This window comes from Mauremys reevesii, linkage group 11 (genome assembly GCF_016161935.1).
Source record: "Mauremys reevesii isolate NIE-2019 linkage group 11, ASM1616193v1, whole genome shotgun sequence".
Taxonomy (NCBI): Eukaryota; Metazoa; Chordata; order Testudines; family Geoemydidae; genus Mauremys; species Mauremys reevesii.
The window spans coordinates 32014584-32033660 of NC_052633.1; the positions used below are offsets into that span (position 1 = coordinate 32014584).

At 37.0% G+C, this 19077-nt stretch overlaps 1 protein-coding gene across 3 annotated transcripts in view; it reads right to left on the reverse strand.

Moving 5' to 3' along the window:
* DNAJC10 (DnaJ heat shock protein family (Hsp40) member C10) overlaps positions 1 to 19077 on the reverse strand; it is a 34000-nt gene that overhangs the window by 1327 nt on the left and 13596 nt on the right. For all 3 annotated transcript variants that reach the window (XM_039494079.1, XM_039494081.1, XM_039494080.1), the window contains exons 9-22: positions 18363 to 18406; positions 17837 to 17974; positions 16358 to 16447; positions 14565 to 14678; positions 14021 to 14135; positions 10951 to 11078; positions 10516 to 10632; positions 9205 to 9306; positions 8463 to 8618; positions 7023 to 7156; positions 5079 to 5132; positions 4307 to 4454; positions 2649 to 2768; positions 986 to 1105 (exon numbers count right to left, since the gene is read on the reverse strand). In XM_039494079.1, the coding sequence (XP_039350013.1) occupies positions 986 to 1105; positions 2649 to 2768; positions 4307 to 4454; positions 5079 to 5132; positions 7023 to 7156; positions 8463 to 8618; positions 9205 to 9306; positions 10516 to 10632; positions 10951 to 11078; positions 14021 to 14135; positions 14565 to 14678; positions 16358 to 16447; positions 17837 to 17974; positions 18363 to 18406 (1580 nt within the window). The remainder of the gene's footprint in view (positions 1 to 985; positions 1106 to 2648; positions 2769 to 4306; positions 4455 to 5078; positions 5133 to 7022; positions 7157 to 8462; positions 8619 to 9204; positions 9307 to 10515; positions 10633 to 10950; positions 11079 to 14020; positions 14136 to 14564; positions 14679 to 16357; positions 16448 to 17836; positions 17975 to 18362; positions 18407 to 19077) is intronic.

Consider the following 19077-nt stretch of genomic DNA (forward strand, 5'->3'; position numbering starts at 1 on the left):
TTGGCTGGACAAACACTTAGTAAATTATTAAATGTCAACATTTGAGTTTGCTATCTCCTTCCTGCTGGAACACAGAAATACTAGTCCTGGGCTAATATACCTCTGTACCTATGTTCCCTTGCCTGCCAGGCTCAAGGTAAGTCTGCCCTCCAGTGTAAGCCCAGGATTCAAACTCAGGCTCAAGCCTAATCCTCCACCCCCACTTTCCACCTACAAACAAATCACATTGACTTATGCTCCCAGGGCCCTATGGGGGTGGAGGGTCTGATCCTGAGTCAAGCTGGAATTCAGTGTTCAAGCCCTATTGCTTTGCAGTGTAGATGCAGCCCCACTGGACTTGTGCTTTGGGAGCCTGCCAAAAACATCCCAGAATACCATGGGCTGACTTTTTGTCCTTGTCCTCTGGACAGTCAAGTTTTCCCTCACTGCACCACTAGCAAAGGGCTAGAGAGGTCACATTTTGGGAGACTGCTAAGAAGTCTGGGATATGAGTAGTTGGACTCAGGCCCACAAAATGTCATGTAGATACTGGAGCCCCAGGCTGGGACCCAGGATTCAACAATTTCTAATCTAAGGTTACAGATAAATATAGATGCTCAAGGCCTAGGTTAACAAACCCAGGGTCTGCTAACTCTAGTTCGCCTAAACCAGGGATTACGTTGCAGAGTAGGCATACCCAGTATGAGGGGCTTGGCTAAAGCACACTAAACTAACCCCAGCTAATGAATGGTCCCTTGGAACGGTCCTTTTTATACTGAATTAAACTTTGGCAGGAATGGTGCAAAAATAGCCTCAGGGAGGATGCAGTAACTGGTTCTGTGCCCATCCACACAAGCAGAAAAGCTGACTCAGTAAATACTTTAATTAGACCAAGACTGCATATAAAAATACATCTTATGGACATAAAGATGAAAGGCTATCAAGATTATTTAAATAGCTATTCTTTACATTAATACATGTCTTCACAAAAGCCACAATTTCCTACCTTGTTTCTAGAAGATTTTTTTCTCTTTCCTTTATTTTTAATGACAGCTAATCGTTCAGTCAGAAGATCGGCTATGCCTTTTGCATCTCTGCTGTCTATATGCTCTCCAAGAACATTTTTCTTTAAAAACAGGGAGAAGAGTACATTATTATCACTTCATGCCTTCTCTACTGAAGAGAAATGGATCTTGTGACTGCTGGGTGAAATTCACACCCATTCTGGAAACAATTGGAAGACCCTATGCAGTGCTCAAACTCCCAAATGGGGTGAATATCACCCTTTGGGGAGAGAGAGAGAATTTGTTAAGTCTGTGCTTCATAAAATGTCAACTCCCTCAGTAATAATGACTATGGAGTTCCAGTGTGTGTAAAACATGCACATTAAGGAAAACTCTAATGCTTAGCTATAATACTTTTGATATGCATATTAAATATTTACTCAACTATGAATACATATTTTAGAAATCTATCACATTGTCAGCTCAACCCTGCAGTAAGAGATTTACTGAATGTAGGTAACAAACTCTCATTCAGAGAGAAATCCCATAGAAGTGAATGGGATTACTATTTGAGTACAGACTAGTTCCGGGGTAAGGATTTTCAGAATCACGCTCTTAATATTGCCCAATAGAGGCTGTTTGTAAATGCAAAGTAAAATTGAAAGAATCAGCTTTGACATTAGAAAGTATTGAAAAGTGAACACTTTTTCTGAAACACAACAAATAATTATAGATCTTGCCATACAATAGTTTGGAAGTTTAATAATATCCAATGATTTCTAATGAAAGAGGCGATTTTCTAGAGATGGCTGGAAACTTTGTGATGGAAAGCTTTTTCTTTTGTTGAAAAATGCTGATTTGTTAAAAGCATGATCTTTGGTGGAAATGTCACTTTCGACAGAAGTTTGTTTGGAAAGAAAACTTGAAGAAATATTTCGATCATCTCAAAACAGAACATTTCAATTTTCTGTTCTGACACAATTTTGTTTCACTTTTTATATAACAAAATAAAAATCAAACTCTGAATGAAATGTTCTGTTTTATTGAAGCAAAGCATTTTCAACTGGATCAAAAATGTGTTAAATTTTGTTTTGCAGGAAATTTTGAAATTTGTTCCTTTTAGGAGCAAAAACTTGTGACATTTCTCACTAAATGAAAAATCTGGTGCCCACTTAGTTCTACAATTTTTCCTTACTTTGCATTATCAATTTGTCTAGATAGCGGCTTCCTTTCCCATCAGACACAATGACTTATCTCTCATTACACTAGTGTTTTCCTGCTATAGAAATTCCAAGTATTATTAAAAAAGCATAATTTTTTAGTGTTTCATTTCCTTTAGATAGATTAGGTTAGAGAATCAATGTTGATAGAATCCAAAGTAAGAACTATAATACATGTCAACATGTATTGTGCTTAATTTTGTACTGGAAATTACAATCTTAAATAGTAGTGGAACTAGAGCACTTAAGCAGCAGTACTTCCCCTCATGTGTCAGAGACTCTCAGACTTTAAGGTCAGAAGGGACCATTATGATCATCTAGTCTGACCTCCTGCATAACGCAGGCCACAGAATCTCACCCACCTACTCCTGTATCAAACCTGTGTCTGAGCCATTGAAGTCCTCAAATCATGGTTTGTGTGAATCGTATTTAAACTAATATTTACCTTTGCTCCTTGGTAGGGATAAAATTTAACAGTTGGGTAGGCTCTGATGCCAGCCGTCTGACAAGTATGAGCATAAGCTTGACAGTCAACTTTTCCAGCTTTTACTTTTCCTTTTACAGTCTACAAAAGAAAATTGTTTACTAGAAACCCCATTAGAATAAGCAAACTTCAAAATTTCCACGACTCAGACAACTTTTTCTAAAATGGAATTGTAGGAAAAAGACACAACAAAGAAGGATGGTATAGAATATGTCCATTCATTCTACCAAGTGCAGATAAAGGGTAACATTTTAAAAAGATGCTTAAAGTCCCAGTTATAAAATTAATATAGGCACCTGGAAGCCTAAATCCCCTTGATTTTTTCAGTGAGGCTTAGTGTATATCTACACTGCAAGTAGGGGTGTAATTTGCAGTTTGTGTAAATGGACGAGTGCAAGCTTTAATCTACCTAGAATGCTAAAAATATGAATGAGAATGTTGTGGTGTAGGCTTCCGCATGGCTGTACAAGGGGTGAGGTGTGATTTAACAGTTCTGAAAACTGTACTAAACAGAGTGAAAATAAAAAGCAAAATCTTTATTCAGACTGAAAGAAGAAAAACCGTAAACAAACAGAGGCCTGAATAACACTTTTTTCAAATGGAAAGATCTAGGATGAGAGTTGCAGACACATAAAAACATCCATAAAGTCTGATTTCGGCGTACCCCTTAATAAGCCCCGATGCAGGGGCGTGTGTGCCAGAGATATGGGAGAGGTGTCTCCATTGGGCAGCCCCAGGAGATTAGTGTAAATTAGTCAGACCCCCCAGAAATTATGCTGGAGTTGCAGCATCTCCTACAGCAGTCCTGCATCTGGAGGGTGCAAAGGTAGCTTAAAGCCACTTTAGCCTCCCCTTAGCCTTGGTCTGCAAGTTCTGTGCTGCTCCTTTTAAAAGGTGTAGCACAGAATCTCATCCCTACAAATTTCAAATTTGTGCCTGTCTTTTGGAGCTCAGTTAGGCACAGCTGTCACCAATTTGTCTCCCTATGAAGACATGAACTACTGGGACATCTTTCTTATATACAAAAGGAATGCAAAATCACTGAACAGAGACCTGGGTTTTGTTCTTTGTTTTGACCTTGGACAAGTCCCTGAATTTGCCTGTGCCCCCCACAGATTCCGATCTGTAAAATAAGATATTTGCCTACCTCACAGAGGTAATGAGGATAAACTCATTAATGTACATGAAACACTTAGATACTGTGGTGACAAGCACCATTGGCAAGCCTATTTAACAATCACATTTATTTAAGATAAATACTCAGAAATTATGGTTCCCTTCCGTTACAGGGAAGAGGGACATGTGTAAACTTAGAAAAATCACAAGAACTTCTCTCTAGTCACATGCAAGTACCTAATGGTGCTGAGGAAATAAAAGGCTTGTCCACATGATGAATTACTGTGTGGGAAGTTGATGCACTGTAGTTCACACCATGGCTTGCTGCCTAGTAACTTACTGTGTAGACATGCCCTAAGATTTATAGTTTTGAAATAAACATTTTACTTCATGGCAGCGGCATATATATAACTGATACTAATGAAAAGCTATATAAGAAGTAGTTATTATTATTACTTATCAGAAGCAAACTAACTGCTGGTGTCAATAGGTTAAAAACTTACCCTAGCTAGCACCTCAAATTCTGGAGCAAAATTTTGGCAAGGGCCACACCAAGGAGCATAAAAATCAATGACCCAATGATCTTTCCCATGCAAAACTTTTTCTGTGAAGCTCTGAGGTGTCAGATCTACAGATACTTGAGGTAAATATCTGAGGAGAGGGGAAAAACATTTATAATAAAATTAAAAACCTTAAATATATTTAAAATTCCAGTTACACTACAGGAAGCTTCCAGAAATTAGGGAACAGCTATAATGAAATGTAAATAAACACCATAATACTTTTATGTTGAAAGGCCCTTTAGTTTACATGAGGTATAGGCATCTAAGCATTATCTCATCCTTCCTTGAACCAAAAATTGAGGATGTTGTCTAATTTGAGCGTGGGGAGGGCAGACGTGTCCATTCAATATGAATGCTCTTTTCTCATCAATATCTTCTTCCTTTCTTCAGAAAACTTGAACTTGGTATTTAGTCTGAATCTGGGAAGTCAAAGAGCTGTGTTCCGAGACTACAATAATGCTTTATATTAACTGTGGGTTCAGGAACGTGATGCTACCTTCACTGTTGTAGGAAGCTAAAAATACCTTCTCTAAACAATGCTTTTAAGGCTTGAGCCAACAGGGTACAGAAATTCCTGCATCTGTATTGTGAAGCAACATATCCATCTATATAGGCATTTCTAATGCTTTGTTTCCATGGCATCTGGGTGCCAGCTTCTCCTAGACACAACCATTGGGTTAGCTTGTGAACAAATTTTAATGTAACAACTCACCCAAGTGCCCAGCTTCTTAACGAATACGAATCCCTGTGCCAACCATTGTAACTACTATGAGAGAACACACAAGAAAATACTAATTATACAATAGCTTGAATAGGTTTGAAAGACTATAGCAGTGTTAAATCTGAACCCAGGACAACCTATTCACAAAGGCTGATATAAAATTCATTTGAATGCATACATTTTAGAATATATTTATACTATAATTTAGATATTGAAAAAGCTATTTTAATTTCAAATCTGAATAATACAAGTCAATGATACACATTGTAAAGTACAGGAACATGAAGAGAAGGAAAGATTGATCCTATGTTATGTTAAATTAAAGGAGAGTAAGGTAAGTTTAGTACTTCAGTCAAATTGACTTTTTGTCAGCTAAAAAGGCTTGTGAGCATTGTCTCTTTGGTAACATTTCCAGATAAATTTGCTACATCTAATATAGGTGGGACAAAAATATACCACATGATCAAGTGGAAAACACAAGTAAAAAACAAAAAACAAAAAATTTAACCTATATTACAGAGAACATATTACAATGGAAATATTTTCAATTAATTTACTTTTCATTCTATTAACTTCTGCATTTCTCTCAGTTTAGACTATGAAAAAAAAGCTAGTTAGTAACCCAAAGATGTATTATTTGAACTGTAAATACTGTAGGCGATTGTTTGCTCAATGGAATTTTCACACAAATTAGTGAAACTAATAATCCTAGGCTGTGAGAGAGTTTATTTCACAAAAATATAAATTCATAGTCAAATCTAATCCAACAGTTCTTAGTGGCATTTCTTTCCAGGGGCACTATTTATCCCCAGAGTATATTTTAACATATTTCTTAATTACAAAATCCTGCTTTCTGCAAAATCTGACATTATTAAAGATAGAATTTTTTTCCCCCAAAAAAGGAAAATAAAACACCTCTTCTGGGGAATTTTAGTGCTCTGGGAGAGATTTAAATAGAATAATAATAATAATAATAATAATAACTTTCATCACAGGTAGTCCAACAGTCAAAGCTTCAGCAGCCTTTTAGGCACCCCTCAATACAGTCTACATAATTTACTATCAATGAGCATTTGATGGAACCCTTCAATTGTATAAATAATCATTAGTCTTTCCCAATTCAGTTTAATCTCTTTCTTCAATATTCCATTTCCTCTGAGGTGCCAGGGTCAGAAATGTAAAGTGTTCCATGTTACAAAGCTTTATGATACGAGATAGAATCGGAACATTATTACAATTTTTTTTTAAATGGTCAGATTTCACTTTCCATAGCAGGAGTTTTTTCCACTATTAAGCATTTTTCTGTCATTGTCCCAAAGAAATGGTATGGTGGATGGGCTCACTGGACAGGTGAGATCAAAAGTTCTACAACGTTGATATCAGACACATGCCAAAGAAGGTTATTTATATATAATATCTACACCCATACTGATCTGTTTTTAAAGGTCAGGTTGCACTAAAGTATGCACGGTGAGTCAGAGCTATTGGCATTTTCTGCAGAAGACAAAGGACTGGAAAATTTAAGGATCTATGGCACTGTTCTGTCTTAACCACATATTTAGCCACTAACATGGCAAAGGACTAATTGTTTGAAGTTATGCAATTCATTTTTATGTTACTAATGAATACGCTGCTCATGAAAACCTCTGGTAAACTTAATAATAAAACATAGGAACCCCAAACAATTATTTAGATAAACTAAACTAATTTCTTGCACTATTTTAGTATTACAAAACTGAAAATCTCAGAATGTGTGAGAATAAAATCGTTCATCCAGTACTTGTAAACACTTATGAGTTTCCAGTGGCTTTGACTTACCATCTGAAAGATACTATTTTCCCTCCCAGGCCCTCCTTAATACGTTTTTGAAGATATCATAACTCTTGAAATACAAACCATGACATATTTTCCAAATGTAAACAGTTATTTACTTACTAGTGATGATGACCTGTATTTGATTTTTGAGGAAAGAGTCTTATTTCAGGATATCCCTGTACGTTTTCTTCGTGACAGAAAGAAAAATATTTTTGACAATCCATACTGCCAACAGTGATTAATCCATTTAACAACTGAAAAAGAAAAAATATTGCATTTTCTAGTCATTGAGGTTAGTTCGTGGCATGTGAATACTTCAGAATTTAGACATCAGCATTTATTGCAGTCTCACCTCTGGAGTACTCAGCAGGTAAAAAGCTGATTTATTTTTTCTTTCCTTTTTTTTTATGGTAATTTTGTGTGTGCAATTACATACATACTTTGCACATGAAATACTATGCATGTAGTAGAACCCCTATTTTATAAACGAACTGGAGATTGAGACATTCCTAATAATAAAAATGTTCATAAAATTGGCCATCTCAAAATTACAGTAGGTACAGTACATAAGCTGCAGTATGGTGCTCTGAATTGCTTTTTTTGGTCCCTCTAAGCACTTCCAATGCACTGAAGCTATTGGTATGTGGTGGGATGTAAACTTGGTCTTAATTGACATCACTTTTGTTATGGCCCCCCCACACACCCTGGTTGGAGAAAAGCGTTCATATAACTGACTGTTAGTATGACTGTTGTTCATGAAAATCAAAGTTATACTGTACATGTCCAGAGCCATGATTAGTCTATACGCACTGCTAACTGGCACCAAATGGCTATGTGATTGCAAATCCTTGATTTTTGTGCAATACTATTACGCAAATGACTACATAGAGCAATGGCCATGCAAAGTAAGCACAGACCTGAATACTGAAGTGTGTATAGTTCAGATCACTGAAAATCAGACTTAAAACATCCTGGAAATACTATTTAATAACACTAACTAACTGAAAAAGCCCTTAAAAATATATTTAAAAAAATATATAAATAACCTTAAATTCAAAGTGTATACATCAATTTGAAATCAGAACTAGATCCTGATTGGACTCTAGGTGCTACCTTAAATGCAAATAATTATAAGCTATCCATAAAGGAACTTAGAGGGGAAAAACAGCTATGGTTACTTAAAGCCATTTCTGATCCAGTGTACATAAATGAGTCTTTCTACTTTTTTAATTTTAAACACAAATACCTAGTCACCTTGTAATTCACAATACATAAGGAATTAATCAAACTTCAAGGAAAGTTATTCTAAACTGGTCAAAATGTGTGGGATTATGGGTCTTTAGGAAGACATTAGCAATGTTCAGGAACTTTTTAAAAAAAAAAAATCACCATAGTTGGAACAACATAAAACTGCCATGGAGGAACTTATCATTTTGTCCATTATACTAATCACTAGTCTTTTTCACTTATGGTATCTCCTCCAGGTCAATTTATTGAACAGTCTCAATACTTCGATTAAATAGGGCATTTTTAAAACTTAGAATGTGATTTCTACTTTACCCTGGCCATCCTTTTCCATTCCGGCATTAAAGCCTGGCAAGGCCCACACCACGGAGCATAGAAATCAACCATCCAGACTTCATCCCGTTTTCTTTGTTTAACTAGTGCACTGAAAGTGTCTGGTGTTAAGGAGACCACCGAAGGGTTCATGAGATCCTAAAATACACAAATAATGAGACTTACATTTCACCTACAATGACATTATCCTGCACACGGTATTATCAAATACAAACTGATTACATAATACTACCATGCTCATCCCACAAATGAAGCTTGTTTGTCTTTAAGTATCAATAACTCAAAAATCCTATAAATTAACAGCCTTTGAAGAATGGACTGAGAGTGTAGAGATCTGCACCTTATTTCACAAAGGTGATAAAACTACTTGCAATCTTAGGTACATATATTAGGTACTACAGTCTCTGAGCACTCTCAATAATGAATGTATTTCTCCTCCCTATAAAGTTGGGAAGTGCTGTTAACCGCATTTTACAGGCGGGGAACTGATGCATTAAGACATAAAGGACTTGCTCAAGGTCACAGAGAAAGTGTGTAGCAGAGCAGGGAACTGAACCCAGGTCTCTGAATTTGCAGACTAGCACTCAAGAGACCATCCTTCCTCTCCCTCCACTCGTTCTTATTTTAAGAATATCAGGTAGTGATACTAGGATAGCTGGTTAGAAAAGATATCTTGGAACGTTTTACACCAAAATAGCATGTGTATAATGTGTGAGTCACATACCTGTATAAACTCCAAGATCTGTTCAGCAGAGTGATGACCTTCATATTCATGAACAGTGGACTGGTTGAACACCACTGTTGTTGGGTAAGCTCTAATGTTATGCTATTGAAAAACACAACAACAAAACAAATTGCAAAGAATGTTCCTGTTTGCTGCCAATCCATTAAGGACCATTGGTACTAATGATCCATACTCTTGCTAGCCAATCTGCTTTGCACAGTACAGCTCCTCAAACGTTTAGATAATATACTTAATCTTGCCTTAGCGTGGGATGGACTAGATGACCTATTGAGATCCCTTCCAGCCCTACATTTCTATGATTTGTTGGATTTTGATAAATGGGAGTTTGGAAGGCCTAGAAAAGACTATGGACTAGGGTCTCCAAACCCTAATTCATAGTGAAAAAGATGCTGGCTTGTTTAAGAGGCTGTGCTGTTGGAGTTTAAAAGCCACCCCACACTCCTTTCACTGTGCTCATGGTTAAGGGAACAAAACTACAGCCTTTTCTAAGTTTTCTAACCTGTCCCTCCTAATTCTCTAAACAAACCAACCAAAACCCTTTATTTGAAGTTTTCAGATGTACCCTTCTCCAATCTTCAGGTAAAACAGCTTGTACTGTACTAATAATTGTACATTAATTTTGCTATCTGTAAACCTAGATTCTTCAATGATTTAAGTATCCGTGTACATTGGCAACTCCTCTATCTTTAAGGCTTTCATTTCTATGCCAATTTCCCCATGTATCTTACGACTTTAAATTTTTCAGTAAAAAGGCAAAAATGCTAAGGAAAGTTCCTTCTTAAATGCGTGGACTGGTCCTGTATTTCTTGTGACCTCCAAAACTCCTAATTTGTACTGCAGGCAAAAGCAATGCAAATTACAAAGCAGCTGTAGGCTGGCTGGGAACTTGAACTCTTTGTGGCATTCTGAAAATGGTGCTCCATCAGCATAAACTTCTCTGCTGTTTTTATCTCTCCATGTTCAAAGCAATAATAGGACCAGTGTATACTTTGTATATTTTCTAAATAGATTAGGAACAAGTAACTGAGTCGTGCTCATTCATTTCTCTCTCAAAAGAGGATAACCCAACACTGGAATTCAAATCTTTCCTGACCACTAAGGAGGTCGGACAATATTTTAATCTTATCACAGAACACATTTTAAGTTTACAGATTCTTTTAAGAGATCTGTATAGTTTATTCCCTTGAAAAAAGCCTTGATAATGGAGCACCTTGTTTGGATGTGTTTTGAAATTTTAACTACAAGAAAACAGCATTTATTGAATAAGACCTTTTAATACTTGCAGCTTACCATGTTGCAAAGCCCTTCGTGGATTGTGCAGTCTAGTGTGCCAAATTTAAGCTGACCAATAAGGTGCTTTGATGCTTTTCTCAACTCTGGCAACAAAGCTCGACATGGAGGACACCACTAAAAAAAAATGCAATCATAATACCACTGTTAAAACAAAGCAAAGAACATATAACTCTCCTGTAAGCAGTTCTCTGCAGAAATGTGAATACATATATTAATGTCTCACAGTATGCTAAGCAATTTGTGTGTGGTTTTGACAAACAGGACTCCAATAAAGGATAAAAACATTCAATGTAGGAATGTCGCAACCTTGGATTAATGAATGATTAGGGTGCTCTGTGCTATAGAATATCATTTTCAAAAACAATGCTGGTATTTTAATACAGTATATACATATTTTAGAAAAAAGGAAAAATATAGCAATCAAATACTTACAGGTGCAAAGAAGTCAACAAGCCATGGTTCCTTCTCCTTGCCAGGAAAATTCTGAGGCCCAAGTGTGATAACATGAGAGTTTACACTCTCCTTGGCAAATGCAACTATGTCATATAGGATCATCTTTCCTAAAAATACCACCCCCCAAAAAAAACAACCAACTGTTATTCTTAATATCTATATTCTTATGATTACTCATTATTTACCAAAAACCGGAGCACGCTTCATTAACGGTGTATGATTTGTCTTATTATGAATGTTATGCCAGAGATCAGGCTGAAGAGCTGGTAAATGCAAATGTTGTCACTGGCCACACTGGTCCTGATTCAAAGCCCACTGAAGCCAATGGGACTTATTCAGTTAACTTCAGTGGTCTTTGAACAAGGCCTTATTAAATAAACTGTACAGCTATCATCTTACCTCAACTTATGTAAGCATCATTTCATTAGTCTGCTCAGTGTAGGGAACAAGTATGGCAATTCATGTCAGACATTTGGATATGAAAATGCTTAATGCATAAAATGTCTAGCCAGGATAAAATATAGAATTGGTGTTCTTCGTGGAAAATGCTTTTTGTTTTGAAAATGATTGAGTTGAAGAAACTCAAAGTATGCTGTGACCTGAGACATGGCTAGTGATGATGCAATTTAATATTGCTCTCACTCAGTTTAGATAGATGAGACCCTCAACATTATTCTCTCATAACCAAACTAATAACTAGGAGAAGTACAAGTTGTGGCAAAGGTTGTAGATGCCACCTATTCTGCACAAATTAAAAGGAGACATTCCTAAGAGAAGATACAGATATCTTTAAAAACTTGCAAGAAAAAGGTTAGATGAATCGGCACTGATTACAGTCATACCAGCATTAAAAATGAGAAATTCTCTTTATGCTGTTTGCATCTTGTATAGAATTTGGCTACAAAAACATCATACCTATTTGACAGGAGCTCTATTGGTCCCTTCTAAAGCAATGGCTTTAGCTCAGTAGGAGGTTTTATCAGACTAAGGGTACGTCTATACTACCCGCCGGATCGGGTAGTGTTCGATGTATCGGGGATAAGTTTATCGCATCTCATCTAGACACGATAAATCGACGCCCGTACTCCACCTTGGCAGCGGGAGTAAGCGGAGTCGATGGCGGAGCCGTGGTAGTTGACTCGCTGCCGTGAGGACGGCCAGGTAAGTCGAACTAAAATACTTCGACTTCAGCTATGCGAATAGTTTGAACCTCCCCGCTGGTGTAGCCCAGGCCTAAATTTCTGGTTGAGATCTTTTGTGTGCTATGCTCTTCATGCTTCAGAGCCTGAGCCAGATCTTCAGCTGGTGTAACCACACATAACTCAATTGAATTTGATGGAGCTACACTGATTGACATGAACTGCCAATTCCAGCCCTGAGTCAATACCTAAATTTTTACAGCACTTCAGAATTCTTTCAAGGGGACACTTCAACATTGTAGGTTTGGAATTATTTACTGGTGGGCATTGGAGGACCTAAGCATATGTCAAAAGTGGCTGTGACTGAAAGCACCCCTGTATTCACACTCTACACACTAATCTAGTAAAACTAATAAGTCACTGGTCAATAATATCATGGTGAAATGTATGCAGCAATATTATATGTAAAGTTATGAATTCCTGCTGAATGTTGTTAGCACATATTCAAAACCACACAGCCCTGCCTAGACAAACGTTGTTAAACAGGTCTATCCTAAACAAAAGAATGTGTATTTATCTTAATTTACATATTAGTAATAAACTGTGTCCTCAAGACACTAGGGCGAGAAGATGGCAGGAAACAGAGCAATTTTCATTTTTGCAAACACAAATGGGGGAAGAAAGAGCATGGAGCCTCCTTTATCATGAGATACTATGTTGCCTTCCTCCCGCTGCTTTGGATAAACTTCACTTTTTGGGGGAGGCGAGGGGGTATCCTTCAGAAGAATCCATGGCCTATAAAAGAAAGGGGTAGGTACCCCAAGTTCTCTCTCTTTTACCTAAGACAAAAGCACCAGAACCTTTTGGGATTCTGGGACAGATCCTGATCGAGGAGAGGGTCAGTCACTATCTTGCTGGAAGACTGTACGTCTTACAAAAAGCCTTGAACTAAAAGTTGCTAGATTAAGTTTTATAATCGTTTTATTTGCTGGTAACCATTTCTAATTTTATCTCTTATACTTGAATTCACTTGAAATCTTTTTTTTTTTTTTTTTAAATCTAAGCCAACCCAGTGGTGTGAACTATTTTGTAATTTCAGCTAAAGTAGTAAAGTGTTGAATGTGATTCCTTAAAAGGGTAACAAACCTGAATATCCCTCTGATTGTTCCAGGACAGGGCTGGACACGTGTTTTGGGAAAATTCAGGGCCAGGGACAGTGTGGACTCACCATCCCAGTTGTTAACCAAGGCTAGGTGAAGCCAGTGGAAATCTGTGGTATTGCAGGCATTGATCCAAGTCTGCCCAATACATAAGACAGAATGCTTGTTGCTAACTGTGGGAGTTCCAGGCAGACAGCCAGTGACAAAGCATTGTGAGGCACTTGGGGTTACAGGGAAAGAGGTGATACAATTCTTCACTGGTGTGGATTTTACCCCAGAATGTGACAACGGTGGGTGGATGTGAAATTAGCAAATGGACACATGTAAAATATGAGATCAAGTCCCAAGATTCTAAAGCCAAAAGCACTGTGTAAGCAGCATGTTCAGCATATGGGGAAGGGTGTGTGCCTTATGTCATTTTTCAGCTACCTTTGCCAAAGCAAAGAGCAGCACTGATCGGCTTCAGAAATTCCCATTCTTATTCCAAGGCTGTAATGATGTCTTTGAAATAGAGGGAGTACTAAAAAGTGAATAAGTAGGAGGAGAACCTTTTAGTGTTTAAGGATTGCTTACAGAAGAAAAAAGTATACAGAATAATATAACAAGACAATAGGCAATGTTAAAGCAAAATGATGATGTAATATCATTAGAGCTGTGGAAACAATTGTTCTGAATAACAAATTCAGTCTGCAAAAGACTTCATCTAAAAAAATTACACACTAACTTAAAACTTCTGTCAGTTTGCCTTACCATGATGAATTTCATAATCTTCAGTTCCCTTTCCTTTAAAGACTGCTAGACATGGCTGATAGACATACAAATTACTGCAGACACTTGGTGCAGAAAGGCAGTCAATCTTTCCAACCTATTATTAAACAAACAATATATATATTTTTAATAAGGGAATCTAATTTATTTATATTATATTTGGAAAGTTGACATAAGTTAAGATGCTTTTCCAAAATGGTACTTCCTGTCAGTTATAAATGCAATACTCTTTTATAAGGGGTAGTGATCTTGATCAGTTTTATGACTGATACGATGTTTAAGGTGTAATACAATTCACACAGATGTATTATGTACCACAAGCACAATTAGGTAGAGAAAAGCTTCTAAAAACAAAACAATTTAATACTGCAACACAGCTAATCACTGCTAATTCTTACCTCAAAGACAGGTATAGGAAATGGAAACTAAACCAATCTGATTTCTTCCAAATAGAATATTAAGAGAGAACTAGCATCTGAGATAAATACTTGGGGACGAAATTCTGTAATGCTAAAACAATTCTTACCTGAATATGTTCATCTTTAAGCAGAAAATTCAGTTTTTTAAACTCATGCACATTTGACTTGTCACTCTCACCAAACTGAAAGAAAAGCAGCCACCGGTGATGAGCCACGTGGTCCTTAAAATGGGAAGCAAATGAGAGAAATGCTTAGCTTCCAGTTTCTACCAGTTACATAAGTTAAATCCATGTTTTCAGTCATGTTACTGTAAATCAAATGCTAAGTAATTCACCAGAACCTAAACTTGTATCCAACACACATTGCATTGCCCTTCAGCTTTTCAACAGAGCACCACCCTCAGAGAGAAAATCTAAAAACTACTTTCTATATCTTTTTAATCTTGCTTACAATTTGCCTCCGTCATACTAGATCAAAACTGCTAAACTTTGCACTCTCTCTCTTTAAAGCAGTGATACTCAGACCTCGGTTGTTCAAGAGCCAAAGTAGCAATCAACATTACCCAAAAGAGCCATAAGAGTGTGAATTCACTGTTTCATTTACTATAGTACAATTCATATTTAACAGTATGACAGGAAATATTTATTTTATTTTTATATATAAAATTTATATAAATTCTCACAGCAAATAAGTTAATAACTTAGTGCAAGTTTATAACTTAATTGGTTAATAACACAGTAAAAGCATCCTGATTGATTAATAATTAAACGTGCTACAAAGAGCCGCAGGCGACACATTAAAGAACCACTTGCAGCAAACAATATTATTAGCCTAGTGAAAGGAGACTGAGGCTTAGGGCTTGTCTTCACTACTGTCTAAATCGGTGCTGCGGTGGGCATCGATTTAGCGGTCCTGATGAAGACAAGATAAGTCGATGGAGTACTGAAGTCGACAGGAAAGCACTCTCCCACCTCCCCAAGAGGTGGAAGCTACATTGACGAGAGAGCATCTTCCATCGACACAGCGTGGTGTAGACACTGCTGTAAGTTGATCTAAGCTACGTTGCCTTACCTCATTAGCGTAGACCAGGCCTTAGTTTGGATACACTAACACATATAAGCCCATTCAATTGAGTCTTTAATGATTAGGATATCTAATATCTAGGATATCACTAGATTTAGTTGTCGAAACAGTCCACTAGGAACTTAGTCAATTAAAAAGAAAAACAGTAGTCATTACACCATTCTGAGTTCTTTTATGGTTATAGTCATATTTTTCTGTTTTTTAAAAAAAAAATGCTGCTTTTCCTCAGTTGCTATGCGAAAGGCCTGATTGCAAATAGAGGAACCAATGAAACCAATACAGATAAAAGGGCTTGAAAACATAGTAAGCTAGAGAGAAAAATATTTTCTGGGTATAGTAATTTTAAGAATTGTTTATACAAGGGGTCGGGAGCCTCTGGCATGCGGCTCACCAGGGTAAGCACCCTGGCGGGCTGGGACAGTTTTACCTGCCGCGTCCAGAGGGTTTGGCTGATCGCGGCTCCCACTGGCCGCAGTTTGATGTTGCAGGCCAATGGGAGCGGCGGGAAGCCACGGCCAGCACATTCCTCTGCCCATGCCGCTTCCTGCAGCCCCCATTGGGCTGGAACGGTGAACTTCGGCCAGTGGGAGCCACGATCGGCTGAGTCTGCTGACGCAGCAGGTAAACAAATTGGCCTGGCCCGCAGGGTGCTTACCCTGGTGAGCCGCGTGCCAGAGGTTGCTGACCCCTGGTTTATACCAATAGGAGGTGAAAACTTCAGAAAGACAAGAGATTACTTTGCTGAATGTGGCCTTTTAAACTTAAAATCAGAAATTATTTATTTATTTATTTATTTATTTATTTTTTTACACTTTACCTCTAATGAGGCTGCAGAGAGCATTTCAAAATCTGGAAGATGCTGCATTACTTCCAAATATATCTCTTTGGTATCCAAGGAGTTAAGAAACTAGAAAAGAAAAAAGTCATTCTAATTATATAAAATGTATAAACATTAAACTGATTGTTGATTAGCAATCCTCAACAGAATTAACCTGATTAGTCCCCATTCATCAACTGAAAAATGCTGTTAATCAACATATGTTTCTTGATTCAAACTTCCTTTTAATTGCTATTACAAGAACACTATACTCTAAGCAGTCTGCTCTTTTAGGCCCAGATTTTAAAATGGATTTAGGCACGCTGTGCTCAGTGTTGCGATGCCTGAGTCTCATTTTTAAAAGTGATTTAGGCACATAGGAGATTAAATCCCACTGTCACACACTGCTTTTCTCCCTATTCCCCGCACTAAAAACACAAAATACCACATGCTTTCTCAAAATGAGTGCTAAAACAAAGTCCTGGCCTCAACTCACAAAATACTTTGTTTGGCAACATATCTCTATTTTACTGTACTATTTGTATAGTTCAGATTACTGTATTTCTGTAATTTTGCAAACATCAGGAAGTGCATAAGAAGTAGTAACTCAATGCTGGTGGATTTAATGTAGCTCCAGTGATTGTTACTTTCTCTTCAGGTTCACTTTTGCAGAAGGGCTTAGGTGGCCATAGCATGAGAGAGAGAGTGGTGATTTTCTTGCATAAATTAAGAATATTAACCTCAAGACAACTGAAACAAGAGTTTAAGGTGATATGGTAATAGGAGGATAGCACACCACAGCACATATCCATAGTGACAGGCAATGCAAGTCCATTTTCATTGCATGTAGATCACATTTCTTTGAGATTTTAAGAAGAGTATTGTGGAATCCAATTAATAATTAACAAGGATTTGAAGAGATCTTAATGAATGTTAGTTAGTTAGCATGAGTTAGGCTAGCTGTGATCCTAATGACGTGAGATTTGTAGAAGCAAGATAATGTAAGACAGAGTGAACTGTGTGAAAGTTATTACGACCTTGCAATGTGCAGTCTTGCTTTTTTTCTAGTAGTGAGACAAATAAGATAGCAGAGAGGCTTATGTATAAACAAATGCAAATGTTTTCTTTTTACTGTCTCCAGGATTGTTAGCTATTGTCTGTAACAAAGGTATAAATGCTTGCTGTGATTGTTTACTAATTGAGAGAGACCTGTTCTATTGTAATTACTAGAGAAAGAATAAAGTATTTGATTTTGCTGCACCCAAACAGAAAGCGAGAACTGAGTGTTTCTCTGACAGTATCTAGCTCATTTATATATCAAATTTACCAGTAGCACATAAGTTAAATGTAAAACTGGGAACAAACATTTCTCAGTGTAATAAATTCACTTTTCTTTGATTGGTGAATATTTATAATCCACTTTCTCATCACCACCACCATATTGTATGTAGACACAAACTGTTTAAAAGTAACTCATACCAAAACACCTCCTTTCTCTTTATTAGTTAAGGTGGCTCCAGGTGGAAAGTATGCGGTAGTACTAGATGAGATATCCAAATTATCACAAAGCTCACCCTGGGTGGCACAGTCCATCCAGCCTACATTAACAAGGCCTTCCTGAAATAAACAACAATTTGAGTGTGTTATTTTGAAAGTCAAGGTCAGAAGAATTTCTGCAACGACAACAGAGGCAACTAGTTAGTTTTTAGGAGATGGGGAAAAGGAAGACTTACAGGGAAGCACAACAATACTTTGATGGTCATGTACTCCATTTTACATGTACATCCTTTAAACATTTGGTTCCATTATATCATGTCCAATAATGAGATGGCTCTCAAACATAAAGGTGATTTGAAAACAAACTGTTTGAAAGTTATTGCGTGAAAGCTTGGCCCCATTGAAGTAGGTAAGAGTTTGCCATTGACTTCTATGACATCAGGATTTCACCTTTTGGAATTCTGATTTAAATATAACGGGTAACATCTTCAAATGAAATACTACTTACCAACATGCCAGCTAGTTTAAGGCGCGTCTGGGAAGTCAAACAATCTGGAAAATGAAAATAATGATTTACCTGTAAACACAAGGCTTTAAATGATCAAATCATTAAACTTACTCTAGTTTAGAATTTTTCTTCTCATCACCAAGAATCCCAGAAGGAAGCAGGCTACAGTTTCACAATGCATGTTTGCTAGCTTTTAAAACAAACAAACAAAAAAAAAACACCCACTTTTTTTGTGGCTTTTCAAGTGAAAATCTTGAGAAGCTACTTCCTATGTGATGACAATTGTGAATGAAAATATTCTATATTGGCTTCATCGGTAGAAAATCCTCCCTCATTTTGAAATATGAGCAATGTTTTACATGGCTTATGATTCCTGCCCTTGTAAACTGATTCTCACCTGAGCAATATTTTAAAAATATCTACCTATGTATCAAATTTTGTCATAGAAAAATATTTCATTGGAATTATTAGAAACCCCACAAACATTTCTGAAAAGTAATAACTTGAGAAGATAACTGATTTTTTTGACAAAGGAAATGCAGTAGATTTAGTCTACCTGGATTTCAGTGCTTGATACAGTTACACAAGGGAAATTATTAGTTAAATTGGAGAAGATGGGGATTGATATGAGTATTAAAAGATGGATAAGGAACAGGTTAAAGAGGAGATTATAATGGATCATACTGAAAGATGAACTGTCAGGCTGGAGGGAGGT